The following is a 27,904-nucleotide window of genomic DNA, read 5'->3' as shown; positions in this document are numbered from 1 at the left end:
GGCTGTTATGAACCCCGGTTGTAACGCTACATCTCTTCTAATGAGTCTTGCAAAGTCTCTTAGAGAGATTATATGTGGTGAGAATTATGCTCACACTCTTTTAAGGTCTCTTGCACATGACCGTTGTGCCACTCGGGCAGTTTTTTACGGCACCCGATAGTCTCCACGCCCACTTTAGCGGGTGAATAGGGTTCGTGAAAAATGGTCAGGGTCTCCGATCCGAGGAAAGATAGAACATGTCCTATCTTTCCTCGAATAACTGACGGTACTCGGAATGACACACTCGGTCGTGTGCATGAGGCGATAGTCTAACCACTTTTCTGCTGGAACTTGTATTTGAAACAGCTTTGATTTTCTTAAGATTTTCACCTAGATACAAACTCGTGGTTTTTTTTTTAGGGAGAGTAATAAGGGTGCTGTCATGGATGGTTTTGTAGAAACCGAATTAACGGTAAGTATTAATTCTACTTTCTGAACTCACCCTCCATGACAGCACCACAGGAGGAATGCCAAATAACAACTCATTAGGGAGGGATTACAGTCTGGAGGACTTTTCTACATGAAGATAGATCTCCGCTGAAGGAGAAGTTCAGTTTATAAGGTTTAGTAAATATGTGGATAGAGGACCATGTTGCGGCCTTGCAGATCTGCTCCACAGATGCATTCCTTTTTCAGCCCATGATGCAGCCATGGCTCTAGTGGAATGAGCTCTAAGTTTCTCTGGAGCTGTAAGACCTTGGATTTGGTAAGTTTCACATATGGTTCTCTCGATCCAGTTGGCAATGGTATTTTTTTTTAAAAGCCTTTTTGCCTTTATTCGGCCCCCAAAATTGTATGAAGGGATTTGGGTCTGGTCTCCAACTTTGTGTAATTTTTAGATATTGTAGAAGGATTCTACGGACGTTTAATGTATGAAATGGTTTCTCCGTTTCACAAGGCTGTTGATAAAATGATGGGAATATTATTTCCTGAGTTAGACGGGAATTGCATACAACTTTGGGAAGAAAATCAGGATCAGGACGAAGAACAACTCTATCTTTTAAAATTCTTAGATACGGTTCTCTGATGGAGAGGGCCTGTATTTCACTAACCCTATGGGCAAAGGTTCTTGCAACTAGAAGAAAAAGTTTTCCTGGAAAGCAGTTTATGTTGGTCAGAGTAAGAGGTTCAAATGTGGGCAGTCAAACCTTGTAGAATTACATTAGGATACATTGGATACTCTAGGAGAAAGCCTATAAGCGGCTTTAAAGAACCTTCTTATCCATCTATGATTGGCTAAATCTGTATCAAAGAACGAACTTAAGGCTGAGATTTGAGCTTTTTAAAGTACTGGGGTTTAAGCCTTTCTCTAACCCGGCTTGTAGAAAGTCCAATATTTTTGCAATGTTAGGATGATGGACATCTGGGATATCGGATCCTGACCAAAGAATACATTTTTTTCCATACCTTGTTATAAATCGCGTTGGTATTTTCTTTCCTGCTTTTCCTTAGAGTCTCAATGACCGCGTCTGAGAGACCTCTGGACTTTAGAATGAAGCTTTCAGAAGCCCGGCCGCTAACAAACTACTGGGGTACTGGATGATGTATGATCAGCCCCTGATATAGACGATCCTGAGACACCGGTAGAGGCAGAGGGTCTGCTATTTTAAGTCTGTTTAGAAGACAGAACCAGACCCTTTTTGGCGAAAATTGAGCTATTAAGATCAGTCTGACTGGTTCTCAGCAGACTTTCTGGAGAATTCTGGGGAGAAGAGAAATAGGAGGAAATGCATATGATAGGGGAAAGTTCATCTGTGCGCTAATGCATCGATTCCTAAGCTTGGTTATCTTGGATTGAGAGAATAGAAGAGGGGGACTTTTGCATTTCCCTGAGTGGCAAATAAATCCACCACTGGTAATCCCCATTTTTAAATGATCCATATAAAGACTTGGTCTTGTAGGCACCATTCCCCTGGATCTAAGTTTCTTCTGCTCAGGAAGTCCGCCTGAACATTGGTGGATCCTTTTAGATGATGAAGAGCTGTGAGAGAGAGGAGACGTTTCTCTGCCCAAAAAAATATTTGGTCTGATAATGTCTGAAGGTTTTTTCCCCTGGTGCCCCCTGATGGCAGAGAAATACTACAGTGGTCATGAAGTCCGAGTAGACTTTTATGTGGGATTTTTTGACCAGATGAGGAGTAGCTTTCAGTGTCCCCCACACCGTCCTTAACCCTAGAAAATGTGAAGATAGACGTTTCAAGTTTTCGGGCCATGTGCCCTGGAAGGGACTTTTGGAGTACCATAGCTCCCCAGCCTCTCTTGCTGGCATCCGAGGTTACCGATATTACCAAATTCCCTTTTCCAGATTTTTGTGATTCCGCCACCAGGAGCATTTTACTTTCTTTGGTAAGATCATTATTTTCTCCAAGGATCGAGGGGACCAGTCCCATTTGCTGAGAACCTCGGATTGAAGACATCTGCAGCGAGCCTGTGCCCACATTACTGACTGTATGCACGATGTCATGAATCCTAGAATGGACATGGCTTCTCTTAAATGATACGATGGTCTTTCTCTGGAAAGATAATATATTTGCCATTAGATTTATCTTTTTCTCTGGGTAAGAAAAGATTTCTGGATGAGAGTCCAGAGTAGTTCCCAGGAAAATACTTCTGCAAGAGGGGGATAGGTTGTACTGTTATTTGTGGACTATCCACCCTAGGTTCTCCAGGAAGGATCTGATTTTCTAGAAGAGGTATGGAGGATATTACTATCAATAGATCGTCTAGATATGGAATGATGTGACTATCCTGTGTCCTGAGGTAGACCATCACTTCCGCAATCATTGAAATAACGATATTTCACGTATTTGTTCAGAGCCTTTAAATGTATTATTATTCTGTACATTCCCGTTGGCTTCCCTACCAGGAAGAGTCGAGAATAATGACCCTGTTTTTGTTCCCCTTTGGATATTGTTTTCAGTATCCACTGATTTTTCGTAATCTTCTGCCAGTAGGGAAGGAATCTCAATATCCTTCCTCCTACACATCTGGCGTCATTGTTTGTTTTGTCCCCGATTCTGATTAAAGAAAATGTTTGTGTATTTTTTACCGTCTTTCCATCTTCGGGATTTACCTTCACCCCTGTAGTTCTCGGTTTGATGAAAGGGCCGAAAGGACTGTTTCTTTTTAATCACTCTGGGTTCAGTAAGGGTCTTCTTTTTGTCATTATATTTTTCTAATATAGTATCAAGGTCAGGACCAAAAACATATTCTCCCTGGAAGGGAAGGCTTCATAGTCTGGTCTTGGAGATGGGGTCACCAGTCCACATTTCTAGAGGGCTCTTCTGGTAGTATCAGAGATTACTGCCACCATAGAGGCAATTCTCACTGACTCGGCTGAAGCATCAGGCCAAGAACCCTGTTGCCTTCTGGAGTAAAGGGATGGACGTTCGTATATCCTCCCTAGGGGTACCTTCTTTAAGATGGCACTCCAGATGTTCCAGCGATCGGTGCATGGACCTTGCTACACATGTAGCTCCAATGTTGACCTGCATTGATGCGGAGGATGTTTCCCATTTTTTCTTCAGGAGACTGTCAGCCTTTGTGTCCAGTGGCTCCTTCAACTGGGATGAATCCTCAAATGGGAGAGTTGTTTGCTTCCCCGCTTTAGCTACTTGTATATCCATCTTGGGAATCTCTATCCATCCTTTTATCTTCTCCTCTTCCAGAGGAAACCCGAGCTTTAAATTCTGATGGGAGAGACAGATGTTTCTCTGAATATTTCCATTCCCCCTCAATTAAATTCTTAAAATTTTTGTGTATGGGAAAGAATGGACTTATTCTCACCCCCCAACCCTGCAAACATATCACCTTGAACTGTGCGGGTTTTGGGGACTTCCTCCACTCCCATAGTGGATTTCACCGCGGATAACAATTTCTGCATATATTCTGAAGAGAAATAATATTTATTGTCTTCCTCAGCTGTAGATGTGGACCCAGAAGGCAACGCCCCTTCCTCCAAAATTCACCTGATCTAGAGGGAAGATAACTTTCCATATCAGAATTAGAATCTTCTTCTATCATAAGTTTTCTCTTTTCTGGAGTGGGAGTGGGATCAGGAGGGACAAGATTTTGAGTAAATAATGCCATGGATGACTGCATCTCCCGTCTCACCATCCCCTACATATCTTCCATGAGAAAAGGTTGAGCTTCTCTGACATTTCAGTACATAACGGACATAGGGTTTTTTTCTCAGAAGAGAGTAGTTTCTTGTTGCAAATAGCATTTTATGGACAGAGGGATCTTATTTAGGTTTAGAAGTATCCTTGTCCGTCTGAAAGATATAACATAGGGAGGGGTAATGAATAACCTGACTCTAGCAACAGAATAAAAGAAAAAAAAAATAGTACCACTTACTAGTCCTGTTTTCCCACTGGCTTCAAAAGGGAGCAGGGCGAGACACCGCTTCCAATTCAGACATGATTAGCAAATAACACTGTGGAGACAGGTCTTACCTGACCAAGGGTGTGTCTTATCAGGCTGAAACAGTATCTGACCTTGAGGTTCCTCTCCGAAGGGAGGGACTTCCGGGCAACGGGATGGAGGAGGCGGGATCCTCGGTGTGCGCCATTACTCCCATTCTAACAGGAACCAGAAGCGCCCCCACGTCACTTCCTCCTGGAAGCTCATCACGTGACCGGAAGTGCACACTTGTACACCGGAAAGGACACGGGCGCCGAGCGCCTCAGCGTGGAACGCACATTGAAGCCGGCAGATCGCAACTTCCCCCGTAGGGGAAGCGGCTAAGCTGGGGAGCTCCAAAGGGGACAGGAGTCTGCCACAACCACTTAAGCATTACCAAAAGGCACAGGAGAGGCGGTATTCGGTCCAGAGGAAGCAGGAGCAGCCATGAGGGGGAAAAAGCAAGGCTACTTAACCCGGCTGCCTAGTGAGTACTCCTTAAGCCATACCCTGTCACCAGCCCAGAGCAGGCCTCTCTTGCATGTCTCCCGACCAGGGACAGGAAAAACACTGAGTAGAGGAGGTGGGGAGGGGCTTTTAACCTCTTGTGTTCCTGTCCCTATTAGGGGAGGAGATTCAAACTGCTTTCATGGAGGGTAAGCTGAGAAAGTTTCTTGAAAATGTGAAAAATTTCTGATAAAGTTCTAAGCCTTGTAATGTCCTAGAAAAATAAAAGTATCTTCAAAAAACGATGCAAACAAAGTAGACATGTGGGGGATGTTAATTAGCAACTATTTTGTGTTGTATTACTATCGGTCTTTCAAGCAGATACATTAAAACATTTTAAAAATGCTATTTTTCGCTAAATTTTGGCGGTTTTCACAATTAAATACTGAATGTATCGACCACATTTTACCAGTAACATAAAGTACAATGTGTCATGAGAAAACAATCTCAGAATAGCTTGAATAGGTAAAAACATTCTAAAGTTATTACCAAGTGACATGTCAAATTTAAAAAAATAAGGCTCTGTCAGGAAGGTCAAAAGTGGTTAAAAGGAAAAACTCCTTTTGCAAAAGGAGTCTCAAGTCGGCAATACTCTTCATTTAAGAACCTGTTTAAAAGGTCTTACATTGAGGATCGGTCTGACGGATCCATCCTGTTTTTTGATTGGAAATAAGTGGCTGACCCAGCCTTTCTGTTCCGGACGAGCGAAGGAAATCTTCCCTAATGCTTATTCTAAAACTACGTCTAGACTCCTGTCTGTCCTGTATCTGGATATTCGTCTTTCAAATGAAAATCTTTCCACTGGAAGGCATTAGTCACTTTTTACTATGTTTACGACCCAACAGTCTGACGTGATCATCTGCCAATCTTACAGTATGATTTTAATGGTATTAGAGGAATATCTCTAAACCTGACACTTTTTTCTTGTTGTAGGTCCTGGAAACCACCTCTTGCTGAGGGAGAACCTTGTCCTCTATTGGATGATCTTCTAAAGTGTCCCTGCTCATAATCACGAACCTGCCCTCGGGGCTTGTAGGACCGGCCTTCTGTATGAAAGGGCCGTTTAAAGGGATACGCAGGTTTATTTAATTCTGCAAAGGACTTACGCGCTCTAGATCGCCCCTTTACCTCCTAAATGAATTCAGGGGCACTTATGGCTTTGAGGGACCAAAATCAGACCTGCCAGCGGACGTCAACCAGCGAGCTCTCCTTATATTTGTTATGTAATTAAAGGATTGACCAATTCTGAGAATCGCCCTGCTAAGAGGAGCTGGTTTGGAGGAGAGGAGGGTGTTACTATTACTCTTGCAGATCAGACCACTCTCCTGTTCAGCATTCAAAGCAAAGGGCCAGCTGCGTCTGTGACTTTAAAACTCTACGTTCCTCAAGGTTTCAGCTGTGGAACTAGAAGTGCCCAAAATAGCCAGGAGTGCTGGATCAGTCTCTTAATGCCTGGATATTGGGGATCCCAATGCAATTTCTAAGGACCAAATCATCCTCTTTAACAAGAGTCGTCCTAAAGCCAACAGAGCAAAACCTCTTACTTGAGAAGACTCTGCTATGGCCCACATTTGTAAAAGTAATTTAGTAGGGGGTGTCTTGCCTGCTAAGCCCACACAGGCCATCTGCTTAGCACTCGGTTTGCCCCCCTCGGACGATGCAGCAGACCTGTTAACCCTATCCGACTCTCAGTCCACTTCCAAGTGGGTTGAGGGCAATACCTCAGGGGACCTGTCAAGTGAGGCAAACGCCTCGCAGGAGTATTTCCCCATGTGTTTTTCAACTAAGCAGAGTATTCAGAAGGGGGCACTGTCTGTTCACCCTCCTAAAGATGCCCGGATGTGGTGTGTCTGCAACTTCCCTCAAACGAGGGTCTTTCCTCCTGTAGATAGTCTCCTGGTTGAGTCAGAGGAAATAGAGGGGGCTAAGGCCATGTTCACAGTTTTTTGCAATCAGAAAAAAAATTTGAGCCAAATCTTGACCTGCCAGCACTTTCTTTGCAAAGTTTTTCGGCCACGGCCACTGAGCGCTGTGGGCAAAAAAATGCATCAACGCCTCCCATTGATTTCAATGGGATGTCAGAGATGGAACCGTGGAAAGAAATAAATAAATAAGCCTACGCCTCCCATTGCAATCATTTGAAGGCGATTTCGCCCGCTTTTTGGCGCGGTTTCCATGTCAAAAACAGCGCCAAAAAACACATTGTGAACTAGCCCTAGCTCACTCTTAGCCCTCTTTACAACATGCTCTTCCTCAGAGGAACAAGGAGCTGTTTACGCTTTCTCAGTGCGCTCTGCGGAGAATTCCCCAGAGACCGCCGCCGCCGCAGAGAAAGCATCTTGCTCCATCGGCGCCGGAAAAATTGTGAAGTAATCCCGCGCACGCATGCAAATTAGAGTACCTACAACGTAGCAGTGCGGACACTTAACATTTCGGAAGGCGGCCGCCGGCACCCAATAGCTGGTGGTACGCGGCTGCCTCCCGAAGAACAAATATGCAGTGAAAAGGTGGCGGGTGAAAGCAGTCAAAACGTTATTACAGAACGCTAAAGTCGTTTGAAGGAAACCAAAGGACTAGACGCGGAGCTCTAACAGAAAACCAAAGGACTAGACGCGGAGCTCTAACAGAAAACCAAAGGACTAGACGCGGAGCTCTAACAGAAAACCAAAGGACTAGACGCGGAGCTCTAACAGAAAATCAAAGGACTAGACGCGGAGCTCTAACAGAAAACCAAAGGACTAGACGCGGAGCTCTAACAGAAAACCAAAGGACTAGACGCGGAGCTCTAACAGAAAACCAAAGGACTAGACGCGGAGCTCTAACAGAAAACCAAAGGACTAGACGCGGAGCTCTAACAGAAAACCAAAGGACTAGACGCGGAGCTCTAACAGAAAACCAAAGGACTAGACGCGGAGCTCTAACAGAAAACCAAAGGACTAGACGCGGAGCTCTAACAGAAAACCAAAGGACTAGACGCGGAGCTCTAACAGAAAACCAAAGCTCCGGCCACTGTAAAGACATATTAGGAAGGCCGTGTATTTCCTATTGTTACCGTTTCCTTGTTTGAAACCCTCTTTCTTTTGCGTATTCCAATTTATGTGAAGTTTTTAAAGGTGGATATTCACTCCATAAAGATCTCACCTCCTCCTCTCCGGCTGTCGTCCCCGCACTGCTCTCCCTGTCATCTATCACCATTTCTTCTTCTTCGTCTTCCTCCTCCTCTTCCATTAAACTCAAACTGTAAAATGACAATATTAGTTTACTATCTATAAATTTTTAATGACATTTCGGTCACGAGTTCTTCATTAACCTCTTAACGCCGAAGGACGGATATATCCGTCCTCAGCAGCTGGTAGTTCGCGCAGGTGTTCGGATATATCCGTCCTGTGATGGCGCGGGTACTGCCAGGTTATCCACGCGATCAGCGGCAGGAGCACGGCTGTTATACACAGCCCGGCTCCTGCTGCAACTGCCGGAATTGAAGCGCGCTCCGATTCCGGCAGTTTAACCCATTAAATGCCGCTGTCAATAGTGACAGCGGCATTTAATGTGTTTGACAGAGGGGGGAGCTCCCTCTGTCACCCCATCGGCGCCCCCGCAAACAAATCGCGGGTCATCGTCGGGTTTCCATGACAGCCGGGGGTCTAACAAAGACCCCCAGGTCTGTCTTCAACAACTGCCTGTTAGGCGATGCCGGAGGCCTAATAGATTGCCTGTCAGTTTTACACTGACAGGCAATAATGCGTTGTTATACTAAGTATACCAAAGCATTATATATGCGATCAACAGATCGCATAGTGAAGTCCCCTGGTGGGACAAAAAAAAAAATGTAAAACAGTTAAATAAAGTTGGTGAAAAAAAAATAATAATTACAGTGAAAATCAAATAAAAGTGGTTTTATTTAGTAAAAGTGTCAAAACAAATCACACATACACATATATGGTATCCCCGCGATCGTAACAACTTGACCAATAAAATGAACACATTAAACCGCCGGATGAACGGCGTCCAAAAAAAACGCAAAAAAAACAGCAGCAAAACTCTTTTCTTCCATTCCCCCCATAAAAAATAAAATAAAAGTTAATCTATAAGTCCTATGTACCCCAAAATAGTACTAATGAAAACTACACATTGGTAAATTTATAGCGTGAAAATTAATGCTGGAATAGCTGCTTATTTTGAATTCTCTCCTAAAATAAAGTTAATAAAAGTTCATCGATATATTATAAGCCTCTAAAAATGGTGCAAATACAAAATACAACTCGCCCCGCAAAAAACAAGCCCTTATACGGCGATGTCGACGGAATAAAAAAAAAAAAGTTACGACTCTTGGAATGCGACCGTGAAAAAAACAAAAAATAATCCTTGGTCATTAACGTGCAAAATGGCCCGGTCATTAAGGGGTTAAAGAGAATTTTTTTTAGTGCGGTCTCTTTTACAAGATCTTCCAGAGAGAACTACAAAGCGTGCACCGTATATGAAGAAATGCCGCCATCCACCCCTTTAAGTGTTTCTAGGCAGGAGCGGCACATTTGCATATCGCGCCCTTTATTTTGATACCCAGTTGGCATTTTTGCCGGTAAAAATACCCCACAAACAGTAGTACGATAAAGCCCAGCTGTCAAGTAACCAAGGGAACAATTATCTCACCGATGTAGACTGCGGCCCAAGGCAAAGGGAGTTTCTCCTCGCGTCCTCTGTCTGGTGTGCGCGGATCTCAGGGGACGCCGGAAGCTGAAGGACTGGCTGTCACAGGGAAAACGGAATATAGTAATAATGTAGTGGCCGATGTAAAGATTGTGTCTGCGTGCTCCAAGGAAAACGTAATCATCTATCGAAACTCAAACCACCAACGTCCAAGAGGCCAAACGGTCCGGTAATTTGCTCAACAATCTGGCATTGGCCTTTTTAACCCCTTCCCGCCGCAGCCCTTTTTCAGATTTTCGTTTTTTCCTCCCCACATTCTAGAAGCCAGAACGTCTTTATTTTTCTGTCTATATAGTACTATGTGGGCTTGATTTTTGCGGGACGAGTTGTAGTTTTCGTAGCGCCATTTATTTTGCCGTATAATGTACTAGGAAACGGGAAAAAACTATTTGTGGTGTAGAAAATGAAAAAAACAGCGATTCCTCCATGGTTTTTTGCGCGTGCAATTAAAACAACATGTTAACTTTATTCTGAGGGTCAATACGATTACGGCGATACCAAATATATATGTTTGTTCTATATTTTACTACTTTTACAAGTAAAAACCGAAGAGTAAAAAAGAAAAATTATTTTGTGTCGCCAAATTCTGAGAGCCATATGTTTTTTATTTTTCCGTGGATTACGCGGTGTAAGGGCTTATTTTTTGCGGGATAAGCTGTAGTAATACCATTTCGTTGTACATGCGACGTTTTGATCACTTTTTATTTCATCTTTTGTGGGCGATGAGGTGACCAAAAAATAGAGATTCTGGCGTTTACAAATTTTATTTTTTCCGCCGTTCACCGTGCGGGTAAATAATGATATATTGTAATAATTCAGACTTTTACGGACGCGGCGATATCAATTATGTTTATTGATTCTTTACTACGCTCTAGGGGGAAAATGGGAAATGGGGGGTTTTTTGAACTTTTAATTGTAATTTTTGTTTTTACATAAAAAAAATTTTTATTTTACTAATTTTTTTTTTTTTATTAGTCCCCCTAGGGGACCTCAACCAGCGATCGTTACATCACTAGCACGATATACTGCAATACTAATGTACATCGCCCACTCTTTCTAACGCTTTAAATGCTGCGGTCGCTATTGACCACGGCATTTAAGGAGTTAAACGAGCGGCATTGCGCTCGAGCGTGATGCCGCTTGTTACTCTGAAGTGTCGGCTGTAACAAACAGCCAACACCGGCATCGTATGGAGCGGGTTCACTCCGGGAGACCGCTCCATACTTCCCCTACCCGACTTTGGCGAATGGATACGTCAAATGTCGGGAAGGGGTTAATGCCAAATGAACACAATTACAAGATGATTGGATTTGGTTTCTGACCTGGTATCAAAATCCGAGTCAGATCCTCCTTGGTCATCTGCAGGGATCGGAGTGGCATTCCTACTTGGCAGCAATGCAGAAGTCATTACTGGCGAGTGCTGGTCTTCTCCGTCAGCCGGGACGCTGCTGGGACCTTCTGAAATAAGACGGTAAGAACGTCAGCAATGAATCCACACTGAAATAGAGGAACACGGTTATAGGGTACAGTGCGTCACAGCTTCAGTGACAGGGTCAGGGGACAGTGAACTATTCACTTCACAGCCATCTTCTCACAATATGACTGATGCCTACAACAAAGGGGCCACTGAACTTTGGCTTTTTTCCAGGTAGGCCCACTCCTCATCTAGCGCCGCGGGCAAAAACGCCGCAGAAAAAACTCTCTCTACCTCCCATTGATGTCAATGGCTGGTCAGAGACTTAAACACCCGAAGATCGGGCATATCGCTTCTTATTCCCACGAGCCAGTTTTACCGCTCGTGGGAAAAAAAAACCTCCGCCTCCCATTGAAATCAATAGGAGGCGTTTTCGAAAGTTTTTGGGCGCGTTTTCCGACACGATTTCCACGTCAAAAAAAACCTCAGTGTGAACAGGGCCTTAGGGGACAAAAGTCATTGTCCTTTTTGTTCTAGGCATTGGTAGCAGTCCTTGTGGTTGGACCCTCACTGGTCAGACAATGATAGCAGATCTACTCAATATACCTATTAATACAGATCGTGGAAAGACGTCTTTACTAGGACACCGTACAGATGCCTTCACATAAGCGAGTCAGCCCTACTGACCAGCTCCCAATTAAAGAGTCTCTGTCACCACATTATAAGTGGCCTATCTTGTACGTGATGTGATCGGCGCTGTAATGTAGATGACAGCAGTGTTTTTTATTTAGAAAAACAATCATTTGTGACGGAGTTATGACCTATATTAGCTTTATGCTAATGAGTTTCTTAATGAACAGCTGGGCGTGTTTTACTATATGGCCAACTGGGTGTTGTGGAGAGAAGTGTATGTTGCTGACCAATCAGGGACAAATCAGCGTCATACACTTCTCTCCATTCATTTACAAAGCACATAGTGATCTTACTAGATCGCTATGTGCAGCCACATACACACATATTAACATTACTGCAGTGTCCCGACAATGAATATACATCACCTCCAGCCAGGACGGGATGTGTATTCACAATCCTGACCACTTCTCTGACGTCTGTGGTTGATTTACAGCACAGCAGGCGTAGTCTCGATGTAAATGACAGTTTACAGCTCAATCTCGCGAGACTACGCCTGCTATGCTGTAAATCAACCACAGACGTCAGAGAAGTGGTCAGAATTCTGAATACACATCCCGTCCCGGCTGGAGGTCATGTATATTCATTGTCGGGACACTTGAGTAACTGCACATAGTGAACAACGCAGGATCACTATGTGCAGAGTAAATGAATGGAGAGAAGTGTATGACGCTGATTGGTCACTGATTGGTCAGCGTCATACACTTCTCTCCACAACGCCCACTTGGTCATACAGTAAAACACGCCCAGTTGTTCATTAAGAAAGTCATTAGCATAAAGCTAATATAGGTCATAACTCCGTCATAAATGATCGTTTTTCTAAATAAAAACCACTGCTGTAATCTACATTACAGCACCGATCACATCATGTACAATATAGGGCACTTATAATGTGGTGACAGAGCCTCTTTAAATCTATATACACAAAGGAGAATGTCATGTTTTCAGGATTACACACCATTGATTAACCTTCTCTTTTTACTTGTTGGAGATAACCTGGGTGACTGAGCCGGTCTCGTCTCTTTTGCCCTACGTGTGCCAGCGTGGCCTGGTCTGCTAGGGCTGGACTCCAGGTCTGTAACCAGTGACTTTTTATATGCATGCAGCGGTGCCCAAGTTTCATCACCTTCATCATCAACATTGGACCCCTGTTCTGGGAGAACGCGCTGGTGGCAGGTGTCCTTAAGGTAACGTAATCTGGAAAAGTAAGAATATGGAATAAGGAAGGCTATGTCCACATACACAACTCATTTTTATTTTTTTATTGTCCAAATGCATCTAAAATGAAAAAATGATGCAACTTTGCAATAAGTCCTCATTAAAATAGTCTACCAGACCCTGTAACATAAAAATTCATTAACCCCTTCCCATATAATGACATGTATATATACGGGATGTCAGTCATCGTGATCGCATGGGGGATAACTGCTGTGCCCGCACAATCACCAGCAGTAACAGCCGGGATTGGAGAAAACGCTGATCACGGCCGTTTAACCCATATGAAATACTGACAGACCAGGGCCTCAAAGGCTGCCTAGTATTCTGGTTTAAAAAAAATTTTTTTGTTAAAGTAAAAGGCTCCTAGGAAGTTAAAAAATATGAAATAAACCCCACAAAAAAAAAAAAAATCATACAAAAAAATCTAATAAAAACATGATTCTTTTTTTCTTTGTAGAAGTCAAAAATTGCTAAAACAAACACATATTAGGTAGGAGAGGACCTGCAGGTCTTCAGCACGGCCGCTATGCAATGTACGGAGCCATCTGCTTCCGGCTCCGCATACAGCGTTATGTGCCATAATATCCGGTGCCCGCAGGCCACCGGAGCGGCTGATCGGTGTCCGGGTGTCAGACCCGCTCCGATGATATATGGATGACCTATCCTGTGGATAGGTGATCATTTGTCAGAAGGTGGACAACCACTAAAACCTGCGTTATAAAAGTGGAAAATGCCAAACAAACTTTACTCACAGCGCAGCTTTGTCTTGTTTCAGAAGTTTAGGCGAGAATTCACTTAACACATCGAGGAAGAGGAGGTTCTGTGGAGACCATGGAGCACCCGGGGGGGCCCGCAGAGAAAACTGAATCCCCTCCCTACAAGAAAAACAGGCAAATGTACCAGATAAAAGCTTGAAATTGAAATGGAGAGCGGTCTTTCTGCAGCGGTTTTACCTGTAGATTTAGCGTTCCACATTGGATTATAGCAAAGTATATGTGACCTGCCGATTTCCAGCGGTTTTTACTGCATAAACGCTGTAAAAAACACAACGCAACTAATCCGTTTAAAGGGTAACTAACTTTCTATAAACTTCTGACATGTCAGAAGTTTTAAATTGGTGGGGGTCCAAGCACCGAGACCCCATCAAATCGCTAAAACGAAGCGGCAGAAGTGCTCATGTGAGCGCTGAGCCACTTCGTTTCTGCTTTTTCTGGTAATCATTGTAGTGGATTACGGAGTCAATATAAAGTCTATGCGCCCGTACACCGATACATCAGCTTTCCGGAAAAAGCCGAACAGAAACTAAGCGGCTCAGCGCTCACACTTCAGCCGCTTCGTTTTAGCGATCTGTGCGGGGGTCTCAGTGCTCGGACCCCCACCAATCAAAACTTCTGACATGTCAGAAGTTTGTTGAACTTTAAGTTACCATTTAATGTTCCCCATCGAAGTCTATGGGCCAAACCCGCAGCATCTCCGCACAGAACATGCAGCATAAATGGACAAGCTGGGCATTAGATTTTCTAAATCTCATTCAATTTGCTGCTACTGTAAATGCTGCGGAATTTCAACACAGATTCCATTGCGGAAATGACGTGGGAACCCGGCCCTTGTATATAAGGATTACAGTGTATTGTGGAAGATCGAATGATCGCATGTTTAAGCCCCCTAGTGGAATAAAAAACTTTTTTTTTTTTTTTTTTTTTTTTTAATTTCAATAAGGTTTTTAACACAAATTTTATTTTTTATTGGTTTTGTATTTCTGCATCGACCTAATAAAATATAACGGGGAACATCGTAAAGAAAACAACATGAACGCCAGAATCTCTGCTTTTGTGTCACTTCACCTCCCCCTCCAAAAATGGAATAAAAAGGATCAAAAAAGGTCTTATGTACTGTAATAAAGATACCAATTAAAACGACAGCTCGCCCCGCAAAAGACAAGCCCTCACACCGTACCGGCAATGGAAAAATATATATTTTTTTTTTACCAACTGCTTTTATTTTGGAAAACTAATAAAACAAAAAATAACTACAAATTTGGTATCGCCGTAATTGTTTTGGATAAAGTTAACAAATTTTTATCGCACAGTGAACACCAGAAAAAAAACTAAAAAAAAGAAAAATATGGCGGAATCGCTGTTTTTTTATAAACAAGCCCTCATACGGCTGTGTCGAAAACAAAGTAATGGGTCTTGGAAGGTGAAGAGGAAAAAAAACGAAAGGCTCGGTACTTGGAGCCACCAAATTTAATCTGAACCCCAAAACAAAATATCGGAGGGAGTTGTGTCCCACAATGAACGACTATGAGAAGGATTTTTCAGGAAGTAAAAAAAACAAACAAAAAAAACCACCTTTTTTTATTGTACGTATCGTTGAGGGACACAGAAACCATGGGACGTTCTGAAGCAAAGAAAAAAAAATAGCTAAGTGGACAGTAGAGTCACCTCTGCTTGCAGCACCTTGCAGGCGGGTACTGATTGAAGTGAATGGAAAACCTTGTAGAAGTCTTGCAGAACTGCTGCACATCGCCCTGGAAGTGCCAACCACCCCGGTAGAGTGAGGATACCACCCCGGGAGAGTGAGGATACCACCCCGGGAGAGTGAGGATACCACCCCGGGAGAGTGAGGTTACCACCCTGGGAGAGTGGGGATACCACCCTGGGAGAGTGAGGATACCACCCTGGGAGAGTGCGGTTACCACCCTGGGAGAGTGAGGATACCACCCTGGGAGAGTGAGGTTACCACCCTGGGAGAGTGAGGTTACCACCCTGGGAGAGTGAGGTTACCACCCTGGGAGAGTGAGGATACCACCCTGGGAGAGTGAGGATACCACACTGGGAGAGTGAGGATACCACCCTGGGAGAGTGAGGTTACCACCCTGGGAGAGTGAGGATACCACCCTGGGAGAGTGAGGATACCACCCTGGGAGAGTGAGGTTACCACCCTGGGAGAGTGAGGTTACCACCCTGGGAGAGTGAGGATACCACCCTGGGAGAGTGAGGATACCACCCTGGGAGAGTGAGGATACCACCCCGGGAGAGTGAGGATACCACCCCGGGAGAGTGAGGATACCACCCCGGGAGAGTGAGGATACCACCCCGGGAGAGTGAGGATACCACCCCGGGAGAGTGAGGATAGCACCCCGGGAGAGTGAGGATAGCACCCCGGGAGAGTGAGGATAGCACCCCGGGAGAGTGAGGATACCACCCCGGGAGAGTGAGGATACCACCCCGGGAGAGTGAGGATACCACCCCGGGAGAGTGAGGATACCACCCCGGGAGAGTGAGGTTACCACCCCGGGAGAGTGGGGATACCACCCCGGGAGAGTGGGGATACCACCCCGGGAGAGTGAGGATACCACCCCGGGAGAGTGAGGATACCACCCCGGGAGAGTGAGGATACCACCCCGGGAGAGTGGGGATACCACCCCGGGAGAGTGGGGATACCACCCTGGGAGAGTGAGGATACCACCCCGGGAGAGTGAGGATACCACCCTGGGAGAGTGAGGTTACCACCCTGGGAGAGTGAGGATACCACCCTGGGAGAGTGAGGATACCACCCTGGGAGAGTGAGGTTACCACCCTGGGAGAGTGAGGATACCACCCTGGGAGAGTGAGGATACCACCCTGGGAGAGTGAGGATACCACCCTGGGAGAGTGAGGATACCACCCTGGGAGAGTGGGGATACCACCCTGGGAGAGTGGGGATACCACCCTGGGAGAGTGAGGATACCACCCTGGGAGAGTGAGGATACCACCCTGGGAGAGTGAGGATACCACCCTGGGAGAGTGAGGATACCACCCTGGGAGAGTGAGGATACCACCCTGGGAGAGTGCGGTTACCACCCTGGGAGAGTGAGGATACCACCCTGGGAGAGTGAGGTTACCACCCTGGGAGAGTGAGGTTACCACCCTGGGAGAGTGAGGTTACCACCCTGGGAGAGTGAGGATACCACCCTGGGAGAGTGAGGATACCACCCTGGGAGAGTGAGGATACCACCCTGGGAGAGTGAGGATACCACCCTGGGAGAGTGAGGATACCACCCTGGGAGAGTGAGGATACCACCCCGGGAGAGTGAGGATACCACCCCGGGAGAGTGAGGATACCACCCCGGGAGAGTGAGGATAGCACCCCGGGAGAGTGAGGATAGCACCCCGGGAGAGTGAGGATAGCACCCCGGGAGAGTGAGGATAGCACCCCGGGAGAGTGAGGATAGCACCCCGGGAGAGTGAGGATAGCACCCCGGGAGAGTGAGGATACCACCCCGGGAGAGTGAGGATACCACCCCGGGAGAGTGAGGATACCACCCCGGGAGAGTGAGGTTACCACCCCGGGAGAGTGGGGATACCACCCCGGGAGAGTGAGGATACCACCCCGGGAGAGTGAGGATACCACCCTGGGAGAGTGGGGATACCACCCTGGGAGAGTGGGGATACCACCCTGGGAGAGTGAGGATACCACCCTGGGAGAGTGAGGATACCACCCTGGGAGAGTGAGGATACCACCCTGGGAGAGTGAGGATACCACCCTGGGAGAGTGAGGATACCACCCTGGGAGAGTGAGGATACCACCCTGGGAGAGTGAGGATACCACCCTGGGAGAGTGAGGTTACCACCCTGGGAGAGTGAGGATACCACCCTGGGAGAGTGAGGATACCACCCTGGGAGAGTGAGGTTACCACCCTGGGAGAGTGAGGATACCACCCTGGGAGAGTGAGGATACCACCCTGGGAGAGTGAGGTTACCACCCTGGGAGAGTGAGGATACCACCCTGGGAGAGTGAGGATACCACCCTGGGAGAGTGAGGTTACCACCCTGGGAGAGTGAGGATACCACCCTGGGAGAGTGAGGATACCACCCTGGGAGAGTGAGGATACCACCCTGGGAGAGTGAGGATACCACCCTGGGAGAGTGAGGATACCACCCTGGGAGAGTGAGGATACCACCCTGGGAGAGTGAGGATACCACCCTGGGAGAGTGAGGATACCACCCTGGGAGAGTGAGGATACCACCCTGGGAGAGTGAGGATACCACCCTGGGAGAGTGAGGATAGCACCCTGGGAGAGTGAGGTTACCACCCTGGGAGAGTGAGGATACCACCCTGGTAGAGTGAGGATACCACCCTTGGCGGCTGGTATCCCCTTGCGTCGCCAATCCAGGGTGACAGAGAGCGCGATCAGGAAGTGAGAAAAAGGTGCAAGTCGACAGCCTGCGCCACATTTAACTTGTGAAGAGACCGTTCCCTGAGATGGGAGAACAGAAGTCCAGTATTGGTAACAATCTCCTCATTGAGATGGAAGGCAGAGACAACCTTCTGGAGGAAGGAAGGGACGGGGCTCAGGACCACCTTGTCCTGGTGGAGAATTCTGAAGAGAGAGCGACAGAAAAAAGTTGCTAGCTCGGACATTCACCTGATAAACGTCACCGCGACTAAGAAAGTCACCACCATATGAGGCGCAATGAGACAGCCTTCATCATTTCCCCTCACATAATGGCGACATTGGGGTTAATGTGGGTCAAAGATCCTCAATGCCAGCTGCAAAAAATACTAGTGCCTACTGGGGTGCCTTTATTTCAAGATTTTGCGCCGCACTAATGAATACCTGCCTGGAGCTGGACGGTCTCAGATCATCATTGGTGGCAATAGAGAAAGGAGGGAGCCGCGATCCTCCCTCGTACTGTGACGCGACTGGCACGAATGACGAGCGGGGCGGTCACTGAAGGAAGAAACCACGCGCCATGTTCTCGTAATTTATTTCAATACTAAGCTGTGCGGCCGTACAGCTTAGTGTCGAAATACATAAATTGACGGTATTGAACCGTTTCCCCCCACACAGCATCGAAACGGTAGCAAAATTTCAATGTATCCCTAGTCTGTAGTAACAGCAAATAACAGGAAGCCCAAAAACGACACAATGTTAAGGTATAAACACCTTGTCCTGGATGATTTTGACCAGACTGTTCCCTTTAACATTACGCCTGCTGTGTACAACAAAGACGACAGCGCCTTTCAATGGTGTGGTCATGTGCATTCTTAGCGGCAGCAGGAGCGCCCCAGTAACGGAGGTACACGCTGCAGGATTACTCATAGAGATAGAATTTGTTGACAATTAAAGTGGATCTGTCACCGTCCTGCTCTCCTGATTAAGGGTGGCATAGAATGGAGACTGGTATGCCGCACTAGAAGCCCAAACGGCACCAATAAATAGCGCTCCGTGTGGCTGCCGGGGTATACAGCAAGATACAAAGCCGCCCGTCAGTCACTGCTGGTAGGGACAGGGAGAGCCCTCCTTGCGTGAACACAACAGACTTGTAACCATGACTTCACTACATTATGTTTGGGCTGTTTGTGTAGCATTCGCGTCTCTATACTTTGGCTCAATGGGACGCAGTAAAGCAAAATAGGATCATGCAGTAAAATGGTTAAGACATATTGTGTCCCCTCAAGAAGAGTGGGGTTCATTAGGTACCCTATTTTTTATGCTCTGTATATTAGATTTAGGGCTGGGCGATTTTGCTAGATTTTTTTCAACACTATGGACGATTTTTGATTTGAATCTCGTTTTTCAGATTTTTGTCAAACTGAAAAAGATCCAGCGATAGACGCTTAAGGTCCTTTTACACTGGGTTCATAGGACGCTCGTTGCCGATAATTGCCTCTTGTAAACAGGGCAGGGATCAGCAGATGAACAAGCAAACGCTGCTGATCGTATCATTTTAAAAAACTTGAATATTATCTGTGTTGGCACGAGATCTGTCAACATAATAATGTATAGGGACGAGCGATCGGAGTAAGGAGCGCTCGTCCCCGTACATAACTCCTTGTGACTGGCGCAAACAAGCACCGATCAACGAGCCGTCTTGTTAATCGGCGCTCTAACGAGTCCTTCTGTTACAATTAGCCTGGCATGAATTATAATACATTTGTTGGGCCGCAGTGGTCACGCTCTTTCCCAGAGGTCACGGCCCTTTCTACAAAAGTGTCGTGGGTGGCGCAAAAAGGGCAAGTTGCAATTTGTGACTTTTGGGCCCTTTCTGGTGTAGAAAGGTTGATAAATTACCCCCAAAGCCTGTGTGTGATTTATGACTGCTCTTTGGACATAACTTGGCAAGTCTCTTAGGCTTCGTTCACAGCTACGCTAGGGCTCCGTTCCGTCTGAGCTTTCCGCCAGAACAGAGCCCTGACGGACACAAACGGAAACCATTTGCACCGGATCCGTCACCATTGAAATCATGGTTTCCGTTTGTGTCTATCAGGGCTCCGGGCCCTAGCGCAGATGTGAACGAAGCCTAAAGATTTATTACCAGCAGTACTAGACAGAACTAGTAAACCCCGCTGCATCGTATATCACCAGCACTGAGGCTCCTTCACTGACACTGCTCTGTGCCACCACGTTATCAGAACTGAAGAGAACCAAAACCACTTCACTTACCCATTCAGTTCCTGCTGCATTTCAAGGCTTAAGGAGCTATAGGGTAGCTATAGGGTGGCTATAGGGTAGCTATAGGGTGGCTATAGGGTGGCTATAGGGTGGCTATAGCTTCTTAAGCCTTGAAATGCAGCAGGAACTGAATGGGTTAATAAGCTGCCTGGGAGAACGGGACTGCGTATAAAACAATCTCTGGGCTCACAGTAGTAACAGAGTTAGCAAACCCGAGTCCTCGCACTCCTGTTCATTGTCGGCATTCAGTAAAGTAGATGCGCCGTGCAGCGTGTCGGCTTGTTAATAAAGCTTTTTTTTTTTTTCTCCTGCTATGGTGGCGGGGCCTGGAACGATTTTACAATTTTGAGCAAATCCAGTATCGTGCCAACTTGAAATGGCGAATTAATCAAAATTAATTTGATTAATCGCCCAGCACTAATTGGATGGCTTCTGTATATATTCTCTCCAGAACACAATGTGAGACTGCAAAATGACAAACCTTAGTGGCTGGAGATCCAAATAAACCATCAGGGAAGCAGCAAAGCAAATCTGTGTAGCCGTCACGTGTGATGAATTCCACTCACCATGAAAATCTGCCATCACCACGCACGTCTCATTACAAAAAGGCCTTAAACGATGTATAAACCGGTCACGGATTCAGCTTAAAGAGAACCTTTCACACCCCCTTGCCAGTACACGCCCCTTGCCAGTACACGCCCCCTTGCCAGTACACGCCCCCTTGCCAGTACACGCCCCTTGCCAGTACACGCCCCCTTGCCAGTACACGCCCCCTTGCCAGTACACACCCCCTTGCCAGTTCAGGGGGTTATTTAAATATCGGGCGCCAAATATAACGACACCGATATCTAAATAACGGAGGGAGGTAGACATTTTTTTTAAAGTGCCCCAGGGTTTGTGCAGCCCTCCCCATTACATGCTGCACGTGTATGGGGAGGTGAAAGGTTCTCTCTAAAAGTAGCGTTACATGGAGGAGCAGGACACTCACTTGTGCAGGAGAACAATGTCCTGGCGATTTCTTATTTGGTCAGGCCCCAGCAAAAGGGAGAAGCGTCTTGCAAGGTCACGGATTTCCAGAAAAGCGGGTGAAAAGCGACGGTCGGGGGAGTCATCTTCTAATATAAGGCCTGTGTATGCCTGTGGAGATGGAAGCCGCTTTATAGTCACAGTACATTATAGATCATACATTGTGTACAATGTCATCTCAGTAACCACAGATAGGAAATCTACATCAGACTATTATTCTGGTGAGGATTTAAGATCATAAACCTGCTCGCTTTTCTTTTAATGTTACATTTCCCTTCTAAATCACATGGGGAATTTGGGATTTTTTTTTATTTTTTATGTCGAAAAATCCCAAATAGAAGAAAGAAAGAAAAAAAAAAAAAAGAAGAAGATTACGTCAGAACCTATGGAAATTGAGCCTTCGGTTCAGTAACACATTGTATAATTCTGGTTGCATAAATAGGGGCGGACGACAAATCCTTACATTAAATAGCGCCAATCTACCCAAAAATACAAAGTACTAATTTCGATTTTTTTACAAACCCAAAAAGCACCAATAACCAACCCGACCCCTAAACATACAACAAGATTGTGATAACTTGACATCTTTTCCATTCCTTCGTCCAGGGGTCAGCCCGGTGGTACCACTCAAGTGTTATCGTTGGGGAAGCAGCGTGGGTACCCCTTTATCCCAGCTCATTCGTCCTCTGAGAAACAGATTTTATAGTGAACGGACCCAACAAATGGGAGATTTTCACCTGGACGAAGAGAAGTGAAATTCTCACTGACGTCTATGAAACCATCTACAGGACTCTCCCGACAGATACAAATGTCACACATTCATTCTACAGGGCTAGTTCACATGGAGTATTTTAGCGCCTTTTTTGATGCGGAAGTCGCGTCAGAAAAAGCGCCGAAAACCACACGAAATCGCCTCCCATTGATTTCAATGGGAGGTGGAGGCGTTTTTTCGTGCGAGCGGTAAAAATTACTCGCAGGAAAAAGCGACATGCCCTTCGGGTGTTTCCACCTGTGACATCAATGGGAGGCGGAGAAAGCAGTTTTCGCAGCATTTTTTTTTGCCCGCGACGCTCAATGGCCGCAGCCCAAAACCGCTGCAAGTTTTCTGCCGGCAGGTCAAAATCTGCCTCAAATTTTCCGCCTGCAAAAAAAAATGTGTGAACAGGGCCTAAAACTCCCCGGACTATCAGCAGATCAGGAAGCCGCTGTCAAGCACTTATGTGACAAGGTCCGAGTCATCCCGCCTGTGCAGCGTCCCTGCCACTAATATAGAAGAACTCCAGTCACTAACTGGGTGTAAAGATCACTAAAGCGTCAGCACCTCTACAATCCAGACACGCGCGAAACCAGAATCCAATGTATACGAGGGTAAAACAGGTCTAAACTTCCCTTCCATATTCTTAAACACAAACTATATGGGGGTTTTCATTTCCCAGACACACGCGCTCAAACTCGCATCACAGCTCCGAACTATACGGGTCCCTAGGCTTCTACCACGTCTTTTTACTTTGCCAACCTTTTGCAGTGGGATATCTGAAAAGGCGGGACTGCATTAATTACTTCTTGTAAAAAGTTGACCTGACAACAAAAGGCCAATGTTTGTTGAAAAAGGATTGACAAAGCAGAGACCTGATATCCTTAAAGGGGAGAGAAGCCAAGTCCATGTTCAAGGCCGGATTTCAGAAAGCGCAGGATCTTAGGTGTGGAAACTACCACAGGATGGAAACGAGACTGTTCACACATGCAGAAATAAGCCTTCCATGAACGGCGGTACACCTTGGCTCAATGAAGTTTCCTGGCCTTCAACATTGTATGCCTAGTTCAGAAAGTCCACTACAGCTAGAGGTTATTGACTCCTGACCTAGATTATTGTCTGTGCGTTGGAACGCCCACCAAATCGTGAGAATGGAGGTCCCGCACCCCCAGAGGTCAGGAGGAGCTTGAATGGAGAGGCGATCAAGAACGCCGGCACTTCATACTCCTGCCAGTATATTGCGCCTACACACAGTAATATGCAAATCCATCTGTTAGCGCGTGCCCCTGCCTGGTCCCAGGCGTAAGGATGCCAGAAACAGCAATCAAGTACTACAGCCATGCTTTCTCTGGTAATTACACGTGCATGGGGGCATTGCCCATGCGATCACCTCTATGTAATGTACATGAGGGTGGCTTTACTACTTGGTCTATGATGTAGCATTGCGCCAAGAAAAGACGAAATAAAAACAAACAACAGCTTCATTCCACCTCAGAATTGGAGAATTTGATGTAATTAAAGGGAGTATAATATAATATAATGGTCGCATAGAGGAGAATTTTTTGTTCATTTAAGACTCATCTGTTCATAAAATAGAACTCATTACCCCTCCCCGGGCTGCTGAAGGGGCTGAGCTTTATTCAGCAGATGGTTTGCTGCAGTTGATAGATGTTGTTCTCATTTCCATGTTATAAGGAGGGATAGATCCGGTTTCCTCTAGTCTTTACAAGTGAATGGAAGTAGCTGGTAAAGTAACTGTTTGATACTAAAGGGAATTAAAGGCCGCGTAACACTGAGCTGTATAATATACAGGAGATGACTGCATGGTATCTTTAAAAACTAGAGTTTCCCATCATAACGACCGGTTATGGCATCATTCACACCTTGCTGGATATTCAAGCTCCTGATCCATCACTTACCAGGATACTGACACATACACACTCAGAGACTGCATCAACTGATCCTTTACAGAGCTGCTGACTGGCTGAGGGGGGTCATGTGATATGCACAATGTTACCAAATGTGTGTGCACCCCCCCCCCCCCCCAATTACGGAGTTCAGGAGTTTCATCCACACTCATTGCAAAGAGGTGCATGAAATCAAGCACACAGCCATTCAACTTGAATAGACAATCATTGCTGGTAGTCTGGGTCATACTGAAGAGCTCAGCGGCTTTACACGCAGCACTGTCATAGAATTCATCTCAGCCACAAGTCCGTTTTTTTCATTTGTAAGTGTTTATTATTATCCGCTAGATATGTCCCAGTCACCTGTAAGTGCTATTATTATCTGCTTGATCTGCCCAGGTCACCTGTAAGTGCTATTATTATCTGCTAGATCTGTCCTGGTCACCTGTGTTATTATCTGCTAGATGTGCCCCGGTCACCTGTAAGTGCTATTATTATCTGCTAGATCTGTCCTGGTCACCTGTAAGTGCTATTATTATCTGCTAGATCTGTCCTGGTCACCTGTGTTATTATCTGCTAGATGTGCCCCGGTCACCTGTAAGTGCTATTATTGTCTAAATCACAATGCCAAGTGTCGGCTGAAGTGCTGTAAAAGCACGCCGCCACTGGAGCAGTCCCCAACCCCATATTAACCCTTTCCCGTCTCTAATCTATACATTAACGTCGAGAAAGGGTTTTTAATTAAGGTGCCCGCTCAGAAGCCGAGCGGACGCCATAGCCGCCGGATCTCTGCTGTTACACATCTCTGATCGCAAGCATTTAAGCCCTCAGATCTGACCACTGGCATCTGAAGGGTTTTTACTGCCCCTTTCATTTCGGGCCGGTCACTGGTTCCCGTGCTGAGAGCGGGAGCCGTTCTAGTCCTATAGCATCTGGGAGCCTTCTGAACACTGCCAGATATGCTATAGGAATATTGCTATTGAGTTCTGTTTGTAAATATAAAAAATTAAATCACCGCCCTTTCCCTAGATCAAATAAAAACAAAAATAAATAAACACAGGTATCCCCGCGTCCGAAAATGCCCGACCTATAAAAAATCTAAAAATATTCATCAAATTAGGCAAACGCCTTAGAGAAAAAAAAAAAAAGATAAAAATGAATGAAAAGTGATCGAAATAACAGACATTCTCCAACATAATAAAAATTATATAAATTTGGTATCACCGTGATCGTCCTGTCCCACAGAATAAAAGGTCCTTAAGGTATTCACCATATAGTGAACACCGTAAAAAACCACACACATAAGAAAATGGCGCAACTGCTGTTTTTTTTTTCCAATTCCACCCTATCCTGAATTTTTTTCCTGCTTTCCAGTACATCACACATAATATTAAATAGTAACATTACAAAGTACAATTTGTAGCGTAAAAATTAAGCTCTCATAGGTCTGTATCAATGAAAAAAAAGTTGTGACTTTTTGAAGGTGGGAAGGAAAAAACAAAAAGCATAAAAATGAAAAGGAGTCTGGTCCTGAAAGGGTTAATACTCGTGGTTTTGGAAGGGGATGATATATAGGTGTGATGGTCAGCGTACCATGTGACGACGCCGGTCCCACGCGGTGTATTCAGCTCCCGTATGGCACTTTAGCGGAGCTGTGGGTGTGCTTGTAGCTACTAGTAGAACTATTAGTGTATACTAAAGACCTAGACAGGCTCATCATAGTGACAGCTGCTCTTTTACAGACTCCCACTTCTTAAAAATCGGGGTATTTAAGCTACAAGAGCAATCATTTATTGGTTATTCCTACATAACGACAGGCACATCAAAGCATCACTAAGTCCTACAAGGTGCCAGTCACACCTCTAGTCTGATACCCTGCACCAAAGGAATCATGAGCCCAAACAGAGCGGACACGTGAGCCGCCATATTGGGCTGGGACTCCTGACCGGCCTGGAAGGCTTGGACTCCATCATTGGCAAAATGTGCAGGTAATACGGGGGCCCTAATATGAAAAAGGTTTCCCGAGATTAAAAAAAGGATAGAGAGTAGTGAGGCTTGTGGGGGGGGGGAATGTTCTTATGGGGGCTGCAAGGATCAGTCCTATATATTTAGGCACGGACAGCTGACTTTTTCAGGTACTCTCGGAGCTTTTGTAAATTTCTCTTGGTCGCCCTCCTGGAGCGGTCTCCGACTGACCTGGGTAAGACACAGCAGGATCGTTCTGGTGCTTTCCTCTTTGCTCACTCTTCGAGACCTGTTCAAGGTTTCTTTAATGATATCTCCATAATCTGCATAATACTGGAAAACAAGCATCTTAAGTATTCAATGACTGAACAAACATCATACGACCAAAATGATGACTTGTATATGGCTTTATAGAACGCCACTGTGCCGCATCAGTGGGAACGTCAATGGGATCTGCATTTTATTTAAAAGGGGGCTTGCCACAATACACATTGATGGTTTATTGGCCGGAACTAAGGTGATCTAGTCCATGCAGTGTGGTGGGAAACGCAACACAGACTAATGCAAGTGAATGACCAGGACAGCGCTAGGTCATCAGGGGTGCGGTTTCTGGAATAGAACATTTCCTTAGGATAGACCATTAACGTGTGAACTGCATCCGCCAATCAGCAGAAAGAACGGGCCGCTTCACTGCAGCAACAACTTACCGTTCAAGTGAATTGGTCTCCGTTCCAGACACAGCCACATAAACGAGAGTGGCGCTGTGTCAGATACCACACTGACGGACATCTTGGTTCTACTGACCACACATTGCTAGCCTATCCAACACATGGACCGTCAAGGTTTACAAACCCTTCAAAAAGCATTAAAATGTGGCTGCTGATCTCGGGTAATGTAGAGTGACTGCTAGTTTATGCGGATGGAATTAAATACATAGATTCCTGCGGCCCCCAAGACGGTTAATAAATCAGGCCAGGAGAAGCGATCACTTATTTTACCCTTATACAATAATAAAGAAGCCCTTTAAACTTCCAGGATATAGCGAAGCCCGGAACGCCAAACCTTTACATAGTACTTGAAGACTTCACTGGCAAAGTGGAGCTCAAGGGTGTTATACAGGATCAGCTTGCAGTATCCCGCCAGAAGGATGCGCTTTTCATGAAGTCGCTGGATCTTATGGTCTTCATCCCCTAGAAAAAAAAATCAATGATTTCAAACTATTTTTTTTTTTTTTTTAACTATCCATTTCACTTGGGCCAGGTTCAGAGCGTTGACAGGTTTCTCCATATGGTGGACAATGGGAAACCTGGGGTGATGTTATCTTGAGTTGCCCACTGGGTGGCACAGAGAATCCCCATCCCCTCCTTCCCTCCCTCACCCTTCTTGTGCCTTTCTTTCGCTGCCACCTTTCTCTCATAATGGAAGATGCAATTTGTATAGAATTTATTGGTGGCTGTGCATTACTGTCCCCATTATGCCACATCTAGCTGCTAGTAATCCCATTTATTTTTTATAGTGAGTTATTCACGTCACCCGTCAGTGGTTGTGATATTATGGCCGGGTTTATGTGCCACACAAAATAAAAATTCATCTTTGTGTATTCAAAACCACTCCCCCGTTTCTTGACATAGCCATGTGTGAATAGACCCCCAGTAATGACTCATCTCCCCCCGTTCTTTCTGTAAAAACATAATCTGGCAACAAAACAGCATTCTAATCATAGGAGCCAAAAACAAGAGAGAGTAATTAGACATCCACAAAGTTTGAGAATCAGCCATAATATATACGACCTGTTGTCACATCTGTTTATTTGCTTTTTTATAAAAACGACCCTA

General features: G+C 45.5%; 1 protein-coding gene across 9 annotated transcripts in view; it reads right to left on the bottom strand.

Moving 5' to 3' along the window:
• The window catches only part of STAG3 (STAG3 cohesin complex component), a 165,043-nt gene that overhangs the window by 40,724 nt on the left and 96,415 nt on the right, over positions 1 to 27,904 (bottom strand). For 7 of the 9 annotated variants that reach the window (XM_075859204.1, XM_075859206.1, XM_075859211.1 and 4 more), the window contains 8 exons: positions 27,132 to 27,259; positions 26,301 to 26,402; positions 21,406 to 21,554; positions 13,729 to 13,851; positions 12,717 to 12,955; positions 10,977 to 11,112; positions 9,598 to 9,693; positions 8,089 to 8,185 (listed from right to left, as the gene is read on the bottom strand). In XM_075859204.1, the coding sequence (XP_075715319.1) occupies positions 8,089 to 8,185; positions 9,598 to 9,693; positions 10,977 to 11,112; positions 12,717 to 12,955; positions 13,729 to 13,851; positions 21,406 to 21,554; positions 26,301 to 26,402; positions 27,132 to 27,259 (1,070 nt within the window). The remainder of the gene's footprint in view (positions 1 to 8,088; positions 8,186 to 9,597; positions 9,694 to 10,976; positions 11,113 to 12,716; positions 12,956 to 13,728; positions 13,852 to 21,405; positions 21,555 to 26,300; positions 26,403 to 27,131; positions 27,260 to 27,904) is intronic. The other 2 variants (XM_075859205.1, XM_075859212.1) reach the window with 2 other exon arrangements.

The sequence above is a fragment of the Rhinoderma darwinii genome, chromosome 3 (genome assembly GCF_050947455.1).
Source record: "Rhinoderma darwinii isolate aRhiDar2 chromosome 3, aRhiDar2.hap1, whole genome shotgun sequence".
NCBI classification, from domain to species: Eukaryota; Metazoa; Chordata; class Amphibia; order Anura; family Rhinodermatidae; genus Rhinoderma; species Rhinoderma darwinii.
This window is presented reverse-complemented; position numbering and strand designations above follow the sequence as displayed.